Source organism: Anopheles gambiae, chromosome 2 (assembly GCF_943734735.2).
Source record: "Anopheles gambiae chromosome 2, idAnoGambNW_F1_1, whole genome shotgun sequence".
Lineage (NCBI taxonomy): Eukaryota > Metazoa > Arthropoda > Insecta > Diptera > Culicidae > Anopheles > Anopheles gambiae.
In genome coordinates this window covers 51,226,309-51,241,251 of record NC_064601.1, presented here as the reverse complement: position 1 = coordinate 51,241,251, position 14,943 = coordinate 51,226,309, and the positions used below count along the sequence as shown (strand labels likewise).

The window sequence follows — 14,943 nt, the reverse complement described above, 5'->3', positions numbered from 1 at the left end:
GAGAATGATTTCTTTATATCCTATTTTTTGTTCGGATTCATGGCGCCAACACGTGTCTCAGCCAATTTATTTGTTTCAATTCCATATTGGTTTCTTTCATAAAAGCTTTACAATCTCCGCAAATGATGCACAGAAAGTTAAACCATTGTAAATGTCTATGAAATTTCAAGCAAATAGAATTGAGTGATACTGTCTCAAAATTAAAAAAAAAAATATGTACGACTTATTTAAAATCGACAAATTACCAGACAGTTGATAAAAAAGAAAAGCGTTTTATGACATCTGTTTGAGTCTAAAAAATTCACAATATTCATTTAAAAAAGGCTAGTTTTAGATAACTCAACTCTGAAATATCGTGGAAAAAAAGATTTAGCAAACATATTGCCGAAAAATTGTTCCATTACTACATAAAGCTGCAAAGGCTTTAACCTTGTTTAAATATTCCCAATTCAACGAAGGTTCTGAACTGCGTAGTAGCATTTTTTGCAATCCATCTTGTATTTTGTTGTTTGAACCGATATCAAATCCATCGATTCTGGGAAATCCCATTACGTTGGTGACGAATCGGTAAGGGAGGAGCAGGAGCTGATAAAATATTTGTAGTCAAAAATCAAATATAGTTTTTTCATCCAGTTCTAGGAAAAAACATACCTTTTGGGGGATCAGTCTCTGTTCAGATTAGATTCCCCGCACAATGAAACGCTCGTTTTCCATAAGAAAAACCTTCCATTTTTTCCCCATTGCAAAACAGCATGAAACAATCCAACCGCTCTCCCGTCACTTTTACACCCTGTCCAACACTGATTGATATTCTGACGTCAGACGTTGGCACAGGTTTCAGGGCCGGCATAAATGTTGCTACCAGTGAGCGACATGCTTCGTTAGCTACGTTATCCCAGCCTCGAATATTCCGCACCTGCTCGTATCCTCGGGGGTGGGCGCAGTAGGACACAGCAGGGCAGGGCAGTTCAGCAGTTTCATATTATTTCGTACCGTTTCGAGCCGGACCCGAGGGACCGATTGGATTCGCAAGGGAACCTTTTAAAATTGGCCTAATTATATTTTAATTGGATCGTATTATTTTTCGGTTTCAAAGTTTCTCGGGCTTCTGTGAAAACCTGCCCGTTTCAATTCCGGTTGAAAAGTTTCGTTCGATTCGGTGTAAAAACGATGACAACCTATTCGAATCGATGTGAACCACATCCACCGGGGGCAAGCGGGCTGATTATGATGGAGGGTGTGTATACAATCAAACAAAAAAGTCACACTGACCACCAAACCGACGCTATCCCCAGGGTAGCATGGCTGGCAAAGCCTTCGGTCAAGGTAAGGAGATGGAATGAAAACAGCAAGCGACATTACAATCTTGATGGACGTTACAGCATTAAATGGAGGGGGGCAAAAACGCTTTCTGCTCGTCTCAAACAAACCAGAAATGGAAAAACGGAATCAAAGAACCAATCAAATCGAGGAATACAAGTTTAATTGACCCTACCGGCGGGAGGGCGGCAGCTGGGCAGCGGACGAACGGATGAACCCGGCGCTGTGCGGTTCGCTTCAAACGATTTGTGTCCTCAATTTCACAGCATCTTAACTGGAGCGCCTTCCCCGTAGGTTAAGCCGTGTAGCCGCAACATCGCACCGGCTATCGATTGAAATATAGCCGGTTCTGTTCTGGGGTTTTCGGAAAGGTTGGAAAATGGCTGGATAACTCACAATACGTGTACCCCGGGATGCTTTGGATGAGGTAAAGCGAAGTCAAACGGTTAAAAGGGATGGAATGAACTTCAAACGAAAATTGGGAAAAAGGATCGGTCAGCTTAAGCCGGGCAACCGAGCTGCCCACAACGGTGACGGCAATCTTTTGATTGCGGTCAATTGGTTAATCGGTAGTGTTTTGGAGTATTTTTCCAAGTTTGGTCAGTTATTGTGGGTGGTCGCTTTTATTTTATACCATTTATGTAATAATTGATCGATTAGATTAGATGCGGACAAACATTAAACGAAGCGATTGTTTTAATCAACTGGATTATTAGTTCTTACTTACCTAAAACAATCAAAAGTAAAATATCAAATAAGTCATTGTCAGTTGATATTGTGAAACGTTTTATGCTAGATAACGCCTTATATTACCAGCGGTATGCACAACATTTTAAATTAATTATTTTTAATCATACATATTTTATAACATCAACCACGTTTCTATCCCCCATTGGTCGAAAGTAGAAATAATTGTGACATTATTTACTTTGAAAAAGATGTCAGTTCCATTTTTCGGTATCCATTTTCCTGATAAAAAGTGAATCCGGTCCAATGAACCGATAAAATGATGCCTCAATATTATCGGGCCTGCATACCATACCAAGACACCGAGAATGAGCTACAAATAAAGAAGCAATCGTACAACCACAGCCAAAACTTAATGTGAAACCTTCGCAAAATCACAACTGCACAAGATTAGTTTCCGTTGTTGTGCTACGGACGACAGCTCACTACACGTTTTGGCTTCTCTACAAGCCTAAGCTCTGTACAGCAGTGTCGGAGTTTAGCTACCGAGGAAAAGCCAAGAGAAGCGCGATTACTGTTAGCAAAGCAAGCTATAGCGGAACCCTCTGTCGAGTAATCCGGTCGCAACTGGCGGTATCCTTCGGTCGGTGATCCGTTTCATACCATCACGAGCGCCAGATTATCATTTCGTTCCATTAGATTTGCCGCGCAACGATCATCAAACGTCCCACAATGTGCTCACGAGTGAGTGCACGCGCGGTTACGCCGCTTTGGTCTATCGTTCACCATTAACGACAGCACCGATTGTCTTTCGATGGTTTGGTTGATTTCGATGCTTCTGGATGGCGGTGCCGGTTGATTGTCGACAATGCGGCTGACGCCACGTTCCACCTGTCTCGTCTGTCGTTCCATGAGATTATTTGCTAAATCAATAACATTGGTCCCTGTTTTGCTCGCGGGCTGTTGCCGCTGTATCTCGCACTGTTCGAAGGAGTGCTCAGTGTTTGGTTGTGAATGTCTCGTTTGAAGTGAACCAAAAAAAAAAACGGCGAAAAGGAAGTAAATGCGCCACAATGTCTTGCCGCTTGATAGCATTTAAGGCATGGAGGAAAAAATCAGTTCCTTTCTACAGAGCAAAGAATCGGATTCGACGTTTGGGAAATAATAATCGTAATCTTATTTGTAATTTGTCTACCACGCTTCACATCAAGCAGGAGAGCTGAGAGACGTTCGAAAAAGAAAGACAGAAATAAAGTGATATAAGCGAATGAAAGGCAACATTTCTTCCTGCCCGTATGTTTGAGGTACCGGAAAGAATCTTTTCCTCGCGCTTTTTCCTGACGCGCCTTACATCTCCGCCCACAGCAGCGGCAGCAGCAGCTTATTGTTGGTAATATTATTGAACAGACGATAAGACGTTTCATTGGAAACGTGTCACGCTGGGTGTAGCACAAAGGAAGATTTTTCCGTTCATTACCGATTTAGAGCAGATGTTTGCAACTTAGCAACGATGATTGCTTTCGCTTTAACTTTTTTTTGATAATATGTTAAAAAGTCTTTATGAGTGTCAAATATTGTCAGACCATCAATTGAAAAGGCACCTTTTGCCCGAAGCAATGAGAAAGATGGAAAATATTTTTTACCTTCATCACATTCAATTTCAATTTCAATTCACAGCTCATTATAAAGTGCATCCCAAAACGCATCGATCATTTCAGCGCAGCCAAACGAGCCGTTTTGAGCGTTTTGAATGAACCTCATAGACACTGCCTACCGATGCTAACCTGCAAGAGTTATCTGGACCGAAGTCGTTGATAATACTCGAACGTTTGTGGTGATAATTTTCATTAGTGACAGCCACCGGAAAGCCATCACGTGAATCGATGAATCGACTTCGGCTACGTGCCGTGTATATAATACACGGTGTGAAAAAGCCAATTGAATATCCAAAATGAGCATCACACGTGGGTGTATGTGTATGTCTGTCTGTGTGTAAGCAATGGAGGGTAACCTCAGCCTGAAGAGGGGATAATAAATGAAAAGCATTATGTCCTCGCCTCACCCTCTGTACTGCCATATTCACATTCCCGACCTGTCACAGAGAAAAAGCGTAATGACATAAATTAGATTTGTCTCGATGGCATGATTTCGGTGTTATCGTCATTTATTTGACATTTTAAATGCAAATCATCTCTGACAATTGTTCGTGTGCGAACTAGCCTTCGTTGGCTGGTTTTCCTTGTTTGCTGATGTTTAAGTCAAAAGATAAATAGGCATGCGTCAATTTCAGCAGTCAAACGAAAATAATGCTTTGGATAAGTTGAAAGGATACTTCATCTTAAAACGTTTGAAAACACATTTCAAACGAGAAAAACAGGCCAAAAAATACTAACACTGCTACGACTGCAACGCAAGTAGCTAACAAAATATCTCAAAATATTATGTTCTTTTTTTTAATTGATTGAGCAAAACTGTAAATCATAGCTCGCTGGAAGTACACTCTCGGCTAATTATCTCTTACCCCTTCCAACCGGAACATCTGATCAAATTTGGTAGGACTGACTAAAAAGAATTCAATAAGATCAAATAAATGATACAGATTAGTATAATATCACGCACGTACAATATATTATATGATTGTATACTATAAGTTTAACAAAATGCTGGAAATCTTCAATTTTACATTTTCGCGTTAGAGCCTGGCAAGAAACATACAAACTTAACCGCTTTTATTTTAATACTAGCCAAATAGATGCGGGTCGGCAATGTTTTCCATGCATAAATCACCCATCAGCATATCAATCTTTTTTTTTATATTTAACTACCGGTAATGCTGGGTCAGGTTTGACAAGTAAATTGTTTTACACCATCACACACTGGCCGCGTTTCATGTATACATCTGGTACCACCACATCGCTTCTGGTCAACCGGATTCGTTTAAATGAACCAAATTGCAGGCTGCTCTTTGTATCTTTTTCATTTCTTACCGCTACCCACAAGCACTCTGAAAGAAATCTGCTCCGTCATCTGTCGTGTGTTAGCAGGCGTCGTAAAAATCACTGTAATTTCAGTAATATCCTTTGATTGTGCATGCCGGATTTTTCCCATCGTAAACCAGCAACTTGAACCGCGCCAGATGGATTACTATTCGGAACTGACGGTCAAAACTTGTCCCTTGCGATGCGAGTGTGTGGCAAAAGATCAGCTTTCCTTTGCGAGAAGCGGACGAATGTGGAGTAAAAAGTGTGCCTCTGCAAAAACTTGATGAAGCAAACACGAACCGAAAGCCTTCTTTTATTGTGCTGATGACGTCAGCATAACTAAACATATGATTCGACAAAACCGTCCCTCCATTTATGCATTCATCCATCCAAACTGTCCATTTGGGGTTATTTTTCTTTCCCGCTTAAGCAAACCCCCTATCCTTCTGGTTAGCTGCTGGGCTTACCATCCGGCTGGCCGACTCTATCGATCATACACGACCGGAGCCTTACTAGTCCAAGCGGTACATACGTTTACAGCGGACCTTCAGCCCTAGAAGTGAGCCGAGTGGGATAAATTTGTTATATCGCTATTGCTACTCACCTTCCCGGGGTTTGTTTTATCGCCGCTTAGTTTCACATTTCCATACCCGAATGCGATCATCTTTTTTTTTCCTTCGTGCCTATCCAGCCTATAGATCTTTTGTTTTGTACCAATCGGCGACTGTACACCAATTGATGAAACTCAATCATTCGCAACAGAGGTATCCATTACGCCGAGGGACAATCTAACCCAACGAAAAACTGGCTCCCCATATTTTTACCACAGCTCCCATCAATGGACACAATTTCCGGCCTTTCAAGCGCCGTCTCTTTGATGACTTCATGAATTGTTACCGATTCGCTCAACTGTAGAAATGAGCGATTGGGAATCCCGGTTTTCATATCGATATTCAAATCGCGATTCCCTGTCGGTGAAGGCCGGCAGGAAATGGGAATGATATTTTTAATGAAAAACAACACACCAATTTCACTGGCTGGCCATCTACAATGTGCACAAAAGCGTTGGCATCGAAAAACTGAAACACCAGCAATGGATCGCAAACAACAATCATGGTTGATTTTGTACAAAACGGACCATGTAATAGATGATTGGTTTTTCTTTCTTCTTCAAAGAGTATGAATGTTTTATAGTGGGTTTTATTTTATTTTTGGGGGTTACGGTTGGCGATTCGCGACATTACAAAGAACCATTTGTTCTCGTACTCAGCAATAGCGTAAAAAACAAGTATTTCATTATCATTTCCCTTTAATTGAAAGGTATTTTTCTGAAGCTCTACTAATTCAGCTGAAGCTCACAATTCTTATTTACCATGTTTTTGTTTGTTCTTTTACAAGGTGTTGATTGAATGATGGAAAATAACAACAATAATTGCTGTATGTTGCGAATTGGAGTACTTTTTCCAAGAATAATAATGTTTATGATTTTGTATGTGTGTAAACATAAGATAGATTGTATGTTAAATGTGAACTAACTAAGTTCTACTAGGCCTATATGTTAAAAAAAATTCTTTATATCTATGAAGGAATTGGAATGGCTTAAAATTATGACATCACATTTAAAGGGTAAAGAAACAATGCTATTTTGTTGAATTGAAAGCATTTTGGTCCAAGATACTCAGTTGTGTATTGAATTAGCTTTATTCGGGTGAAAAAAATATTCTTCGCAGCAAAAAGCGTTTACCTCACAACATTTAAAAAAATAAGTTTCAAAATAAAAAAAAAGAATTTATTTTAATAAACTAGGGAAACGAGAAACGTCCTACAAATAAGTTAATGTAACGTTGCCACTAAATAATATGTTTTTTTATTATGTGTTGATGATGCTTACTTTTTGGGTACAATATTAAATTTATCTGTAAATCTCTGACTAACAGTTTAACCATGTATAATATTGAGAATGTAGCATTCTGTCCAAAACTTCACAACAAACCTGTTTAACATAATTATGCGTGGTTCGTCAAACCCCTACGTTGTTTTATTAATTAAAAGTAGCGTATTTTATTCTTCAATTGTCACAACACGGTTTTAAACAAACGTAGCTATTCTTGATAATGTCATTATTTACTTAATATTCATTAAACATCAAACAAAAGAAAAGCTTCTAATTGTATCCTTAATTCATTCCCCACAAACAACACATCAAGATGGACAATGGTTAAGCAGGCGGCTTAATTTGAGCTATCCCCTGTAACTTTCTGCTATTTCCTGTAACCTATCACCTCAGCAAAAGTTTTAATCGTTATAGACAAAAAATGTTCATTATATAAATTCTAAGTAATAAATTGTAAGTGAATTTTCGATTCTCTAATTTACATGAGTTTGTACGCTATTCTCATCCCACAAAGGATTCAAGTACTTACAACTTATCTCAACAAACACTGTCTGTGACTAGACCTGGCTGAAATGAATTTTGTACATCTAAATTCCACGAATCATCATTCACAAAATCGTTTGGCAGCCATCATACCGTAATCGTGCTGGTGGCCAGAACCACGAAATTAGCCCTCACAATTTAATCTCAAACAGTGTCCGTGACGAACTCTAACCACTTTGCAAACAATCGCCACCTCCCAAATCGGCCATGGCCTACAAGCTCAAAAGGTTAAAATTCAGTCATTTTCCTCTATTTTCATGTTTTGAAAAAAAAAAAACGAAAACCTTTCCACCGATTTCATTGTATGGGTTGGTTATATAGTCAAGAGATTGGTTAAAAAAAAGGACAGGTAACACGTTCAAAATTCGAAGCTCGACCACGACGGACGCTCCGGTTAACATGGCACGGGTCGCTGGTGTGGCCCCACTATGTTAACTGAGCTCAAGCCGATGTTATCCCGGTTACAAGCGAGCCTCGACGTGACGCAGCATAGGATCACCGTTACGGTTCGGGCCCGGGCTTGGAGCCTGTTTTTATCAACGCGATGAATTCAAGTCGTTGGTTAGCTTCCGTGCCAGCACGGGATAAGCCGAGTAACAAGGATCACGTTTACGTGGTGGGTTATGGGTACCGATGTGTGTGCGTTGTTCTATTTTTCCACCAGGGGGGATTGTTTGCCTCGTTCAGAATCCTTTCGTCTTTATGCAGCACCCAATGGACCTTTTTTGCGTGCTCAATACTGTGTGCTTCGTCTCATTGAAAGGTACTGCTGGGCCGGTCCCGGGTCCATTTTCATGATTTCAAACACACGCACACAGACGCTGTATCGAGGCGTGTGCGAGACGTGGTCGGGCAACAGGAAACCGATCCCGCGACATACCGACAGCGTTTGGGGACGATTTGTGGCAGTAAACGATGGCTGAGACTAAACTGAGACGGACTTCATCAGTTGGGAAGTTTGTGTATGTGTGTGTGTATGTGTTTTTTTTCACTAGTCTCTGCTGCCGTTGTGTTATTTGCAGCTTTCCCGTATCCCATTGCGGACATTCGACTCGTCGTCGTTTCGGGATGCTGCATCCTGAATATTCATTTGAGTTTTGTTGTATGAATCTTTTATCTTCGCCACTACCATTACTTCCTGAATGACCTGCAGTGGCATGATTGGGTATCCAATCGTCGATATTGGAGGGCATTGAAGAGTATAAAAACCGCCAGAACGAACACATCACGCGCTCACATTCGGGTGGAGGAAGCCCAACAAAAAATATAAAGGATAAACCGTTCCCGTCAAAATGGGGACGACTTCGAAGTGGAACAACAATCAAATGTAATATGCATAAAGCACGCCCACGTTTTGGGAAAAAGAACCCCAGACGCACAGAAGCGTGCTGAAAAGGACACACGCACACACACATACACGGCCATACAGAACATACAAAATAAAAAATGAACATTTCATGCTCGGCGCCAGCGGTGCCGTTCATTTCCGACAGCCTCCCATGCGGATATATTGGCAAACAGTTGACAAAAATATTGACATAAATCCTGGACACGCTCTGCAGTGCCGCCGTCAGTGCTACTAGCACACGCTGGTTGTCAAGCTGAATTGACATGTTTCACTCCCTAGCTAACGTGTGTCCCTCTTTCTGGTTTCAATTTCTTTTGCAGTTCCTGTCGTGGCGATGGAGGCGCTGGTTGGCGAAACAATCTATCTCCCGTGCAACGTCAGCACACACGAGCCGGGTGACAATGTCGTACTGGTGCTCTGGTATCGGGAAGATAAAGGATCGCCCATATACAGGTAAGCCGATTACGGACTACAGTCGCAAAACAATACTGAAACACGTGTACCACTATGGTGGGGTAAGAAACGTTAATTTAAAAATAAAAGCAAATAAATGTACAAACTTCAGAGGAACGGTTTCGACTGTACAACTATGCGGCTGAACAAAAACGCAACGTTCATGATTTCTTTCATTTACATTTACATTCCAATTTAAACTACATTATAAGTCAAACTAAATCATTTATTAATTTTGTATGATTGCCAAAAAGCTACAACGAGAATGGTAACTATGCTAATTTAAACAAAAATATTTTTAGGAATGGTTTTACATGTACTGCACCAATAAGATAATAATATCATAATCAGAAACACTCATATGAAAAGTGCATATGAATGTATTGTGTTAAACTTTGTTTTAGCGTTTGAAAATTATCCTTCAATAAGCATAATCCGTATGAATGATTAAATAATAAATCCTGTGTTTAAACTCTGCACATAAATTTCGCCGAGTATGAATTTTATTGTTCAAAACAGCCCCTCCTTTACATGAGGGGGATAACTTTTTAGCATTTAAATTTGTTCATAACATTACTCAATATCTGTCTGTAATGTCAAACAACCTTCCAAAATTATTTAAGAGGCAACAAGTGTTTTTTTACTTCTGTATATAATGTTAAGCCGGTCTCGTGATACAGTGAACGTGAACGTGACGTGAACGACTTAACAACATGCCCGTCACGGTTTCAAGCCTCGAATGGACCATGCCCCCATACGTAAGATTGATCATCCTGCTATGTGTAATCAGTAAGTCACTAACCTACAACGGTTGTTGTGCCAAAGAAGAGGAGGAAGAAGAAGTATAGAATGTTGTCGGATTATCTGACATAATACGGATGTTAAAGAGAATTAGGCTGACCAGATGAAGTTGATGAAACAACGGGACACATATAAAAAATACGGGACATCGTATATTTTTAAAAATTCAGCAAACATTTCTTTTATTTTTCTTTTTGTTACAAACTATTAGGATACATTAAAATTATGCCAAATTACGATCAATACATTGATCAACAAACGGGAATATACCACACAATTTTTGCAAATTACACGAAGCTAAGTATCGATGCTCTCTTTTGCATAAGCAAAAATCAAAATCAAAGAAATTTTCAATGTTAACCGATTGTGATTTTATTTTCACATCGGCACTGAAAAACATACCAGGAGCTCAAGTGATATTGATCGTTATGCGAGATTTTATTCCTTTAAAGAGGTATTTGCTGAGCATTTAGATTTGCTCGTTTTACGAAAAACTAAAGGGTACACGTTATGAAGGGTGCCACTATTTATGAAATCATAGCATGGTCCTTATTTTATTTATTATATTTTCTTTTGTTTTTTTCTTTTATGTATTGTTACGGCCATTGATCAATGGATTTTTCTTAAACTTAACTTTTGTAGGTAACGTACAGAGTTTTACAGCCCAATAAACAACCCTCCACATGCACAATACAATACAAGTCATTCCTTCTGAATAAAAAGAAGAACTCTTTACCTGTTTTATGAATCACAGCATTGCTATATGCAATTTATATGAACAAAACTTGTCACGTATGGTGTAGATGTCACGCATATTAACAAAATGCTACTATACTGAAGCTTTCTTTGTGCTTTGATGTTTATTACATCTAATAAACAAACCGTTGAGAGATGTGTCAACTTTGTCAAAAGTTGTTTGTTGTATGTATTTTTTTCTTCAACAAGACTTTTCTCGTAACAGCATTTAAAATTTACACATTAATAAATCTGTAACTATAAAATGCATATGATAAAAAGTGTCTTTTGAATATCGATAGATAGTTTGTTCAACAAAAATCAATTAGGAACACGCATATTAGTAATATTTCCTTCGGAATAGATCACAACTGCGTCAGATAAACGTTTTTGTTCGGATGTTTTAATAAACGTCAGTTTTTTCGCGTTTTTTGTCAACATTTGTCAACTTCATTACCTCGTGTCTTCAGGTTACGGTATGAGCCGCACTCCCCATGTAAAGACCTGACTATACAGCTAAGGGTATTTAATAAGCCACTGAAAGCCAAGTTTGTAAAAGGATTAAGCAATCCTAGAACAAACATCCCATCCATAGAAAACTTCACCTATCTACTTATTTAACAAACTTGTGGTTAAATACCTTATTAATATTAACATCTTGCAATCATTTTAAACGTTTTTAATTTTAAGTTACTCTTATGCAAATAAGCCTAGCGTAATTAATTAAATTAAATAGAATGTTTGCAACAACCTTACATCACGAGATGACAGTCAATAATTAAAACAACACAAAAACTTCCAAAATTACGCTGGAAGGAGAATTTGAAAATGGTCGTTGTTTATTTAATTCCAATAAGAAAAAGGATCCACCAGCGGAAATCAGTGCAAACAAACACAGAAAGCGTAAATCATATTGTTTCCACCGATTGTCAACCCAACTTCGATCCAACACTACGCACCCAGCATTCCGAAAACGGCCGTTGGACAAAAAATTCCAAATAAGCGCAATAGTAGATGACATTGCGCATCATCGGCTGCGGGTGACGACAATGTTTCTCGCTATACTTCAATTTCGCAACACTTCAATCAATTCTTCATCAATTATGTAGATCATGTTTCCTGGGTTGGTTTGCTGTCCTTTCGCGGCCGGCCAGCAATCTCAACTCCTTGGGTGTGGAAAGGTCGTGACGATATGCCGTGATGAGTTTGCCTCTCGTTCGTGAGGATTTTTTTTCTTAAGGTGTGAATAAATAATTCATCTTCGGTGTACTGTTCTTTTTTACGAGAGTCTGAAGTGTCGGTCCGTGTTTGGTGGTCTTACCTTAGGATCGTAAGGAAGTTTCCGCTCCCACGAGGACACACGGTACTTTGGAGGTGGACGATAGAAGGCAGCGCGCACACAGCAACACAGTTTTTGATTGAGATTTGTTTTGAAATACAGCAAACTGTGCGTTAGAAGCAAGGAACGCTGAGTGTCGTTTGATTTTATTTTTAGCAACTGTGAGATGGAAGATGACAATCTCTTGAAATTGTATGAATTCAAGGAAAATGATTTTAGTTTTTGGAAAAGCTTACTGTTTTTGAAATAGCCTGAGGATTGTGTTCTGTGGTTTCATGGGTCAGTGAAATGAGCTTTTTTCGATATTTATAAGTATATCTTCAACACAACGTCTATCAATCGTGTCGCCCGACGTTCTACTATTGTTATGTCATGAAGGATATTTGATAAATGATTGTTTAATTTTAATTTCATTGCAGTGCTGATACACGTGGGCGGGAAGTGGGATCAGCGAAGCGCTGGTCGGACGACTCCATGTTTGGTGATCGAGCCTACTTCCAGTTCGAAAAGGAACCGGGTGAACTGGCGGTGCAAAATGTACGCGAAACCGACAGCGGCATGTATCGATGTCGTGTGGATTTCATCGTAGCACAGACTAGAAACAGTGTTGTAAATCTCACAATTATAGGTAAGCGAATACTAACACATAACTTCTTCGACATAAAGAAAATATTCTTGTAAGGTTGTCTTTGCTTTTGAATAATGAGAAATCATTGGAGTGACACTGTTTTATTTTAGTAACATTTAATTTTAAGAGCCACTGAGTAGAGTAATTGCAGTGCCGGTCCCATGGTAAAATCGACAATTAGCACGACTTAACAACATGCCCGTCATGGGTACAAACTTTGTATTGCGTTCTCAAACGTAGGACTGACTCACCTGCTACTAAATATATAAATCAATTATAGTCACTGATACTTGCTCTTCAATAGTAAGAAGAATTACAGCCACTCAGTAATAATTTGCATAATCATCTGTTACTATTCTTCATATAACCAGAATTCCTTAACGTTTGGTCATTGAAATGCTATTGCAGAAATAATACAACTCCCATCTTTAAAGCATTCAACATCTTTCACGCCAATGTATTAGCTCTACTCTCGAGTTATCAATCACTTGATTGTGAAAAAGTATTCCCCAAGCCGTTGCCTCGAACTTCGATCCCTTCAGCGTCACTTATCATCACCATTAGCGTTGCGCGAGTCCGTGCTCGGCTATAGTCGTTTGGGGAAAAGGCTTACCAACAGCCACAACGCTTTATCGCCGATTCCACTGAACGGTGTAATGATTAAATATAAATCAGAATCAATAGCTTTGCTTGTACTTCGTAGCATTAAAACCACGCCCGATTCGCCTTTTACGCTCCACCGGGGACCAATTCGATATGCTGGTAGTACATAAAGGTCAGCTTGATGATTCTTTACGTACTAGCTTACACCGTCCCGTCCGGATATTAAACATCCAAGTATACTTCAATGCAATAGAAATATAGTTCCTTTTTGGTTTCCTCCACCCGCACCAGTGCTTCATTTGGCGGTAGTATCAAACAAAGGCTTTAAAAGCATCATCGTCGTGAGCCTGTCGTTAAAGAGAAACTACAGCGAATCGTAGTAGAGTGTATGTAATACAGTCCTACGTAACGCTCGGGAAGGTAGTGACATATCTTTACGAGCATGAGAGTGTTCCGGACCGAACGGAATCATTGAGGTCGTTATCAAAAACTCGTCTCGAGTGCTCGATCTGTTCCGTGTCTAGCAAAAAAAAAAAAAAAAAGAAACACAATCAAAGATAGACCAATCATAATCGGGACCGTTCGCAGGTCCGTTCAAACATACATGACATGGCATGGCAGGTCACAAAACTTCCCAAATTGACATCTTGACGACCGAATGCCACTCGATTCGCTGCTCCGGATGGATTAGTGTCGTCAAGATTGCTCGTAAGCGAGTACCGAAGGAGGACCGTTGTGTCACAGTCCATCAGTTCGCACGCTGTGGGCGACCTTATTTGGGCTTGTTTGAGTTGTATCGAGTATCGATGAGAAAAAGACCAACAAAGAGAATAATGTGATCTATCGGAATGGAAAGCTGAATGAAGGGAGAAGGAGAACAACCTATGTCGATATAACAGCCATGCTAGTTATCAGTCCACGCAAAGGAGCAGCTTTATGAAATTCCCATGCTACTATGAGGACAGTTTGCTTGTTCGCTCCCATGTGGAATGTTGTGTGCTTTAGCAGAGGGGTACGGTTGAAGGATGGGGAGTGTGTGTGTGGGTCTGGTAGAGGCGGGGGGGAGGAGGGTGGTTATACTGGCAACGACTCGTTATGCACACTTCCTCCATAACCTAGCATCTGTTCTAGTGGGATAATAAATTGATATTTGTGTACAAACCACGCACCTTGAGACGATACCTTGACAGGGGACAGATTTTTCCAGCAGAGAGCAAATAAATGTAACACATTTGACAAGAGTTCACAAAGAGGCTTTTATCGACACGCACGACGGACATGACTTAAACAACACATGTAGTTAGAGGGTGAAAAATGTAACAGCAGAGCATGCAGCTTGCCAATCACTGCTACAAGGCTTTCGGTCCATGTCGAACCGAATTTCCTGATCCGCTACGAAAGCATAGAAAATGCCATGCAATGCTAAACGTTACAGATGAAATCTCCACGGTTCACACGCTCACATAGACACGAAACATAACTGGCATGGTTGGAATTACATCAAAATAATATTACTCACACATGGCAGGAATCATTTGAAGCTTTATTAAATCGTTCGTAATCTAATTTGCCGTACATGGGCAAGCCACACGGTATGTCAGGGAGAATGTG

General features: G+C 39.9%; 1 protein-coding gene across 12 annotated transcripts in view; it reads left to right on the top strand.

The window, feature by feature from the left end:
• LOC1274072 (neural cell adhesion molecule 1) overlaps positions 1–14,943 on the top strand; it is a 136,066-nt gene that overhangs the window by 93,509 nt on the left and 27,614 nt on the right. For all 12 annotated transcript variants that reach the window (XM_061641712.1, XM_061641722.1, XM_061641719.1 and 9 more), the window contains 2 exons: positions 9,094–9,226; positions 12,521–12,729. In XM_061641712.1, the coding sequence (XP_061497696.1) occupies positions 9,094–9,226; positions 12,521–12,729 (342 nt within the window). The remainder of the gene's footprint in view (positions 1–9,093; positions 9,227–12,520; positions 12,730–14,943) is intronic.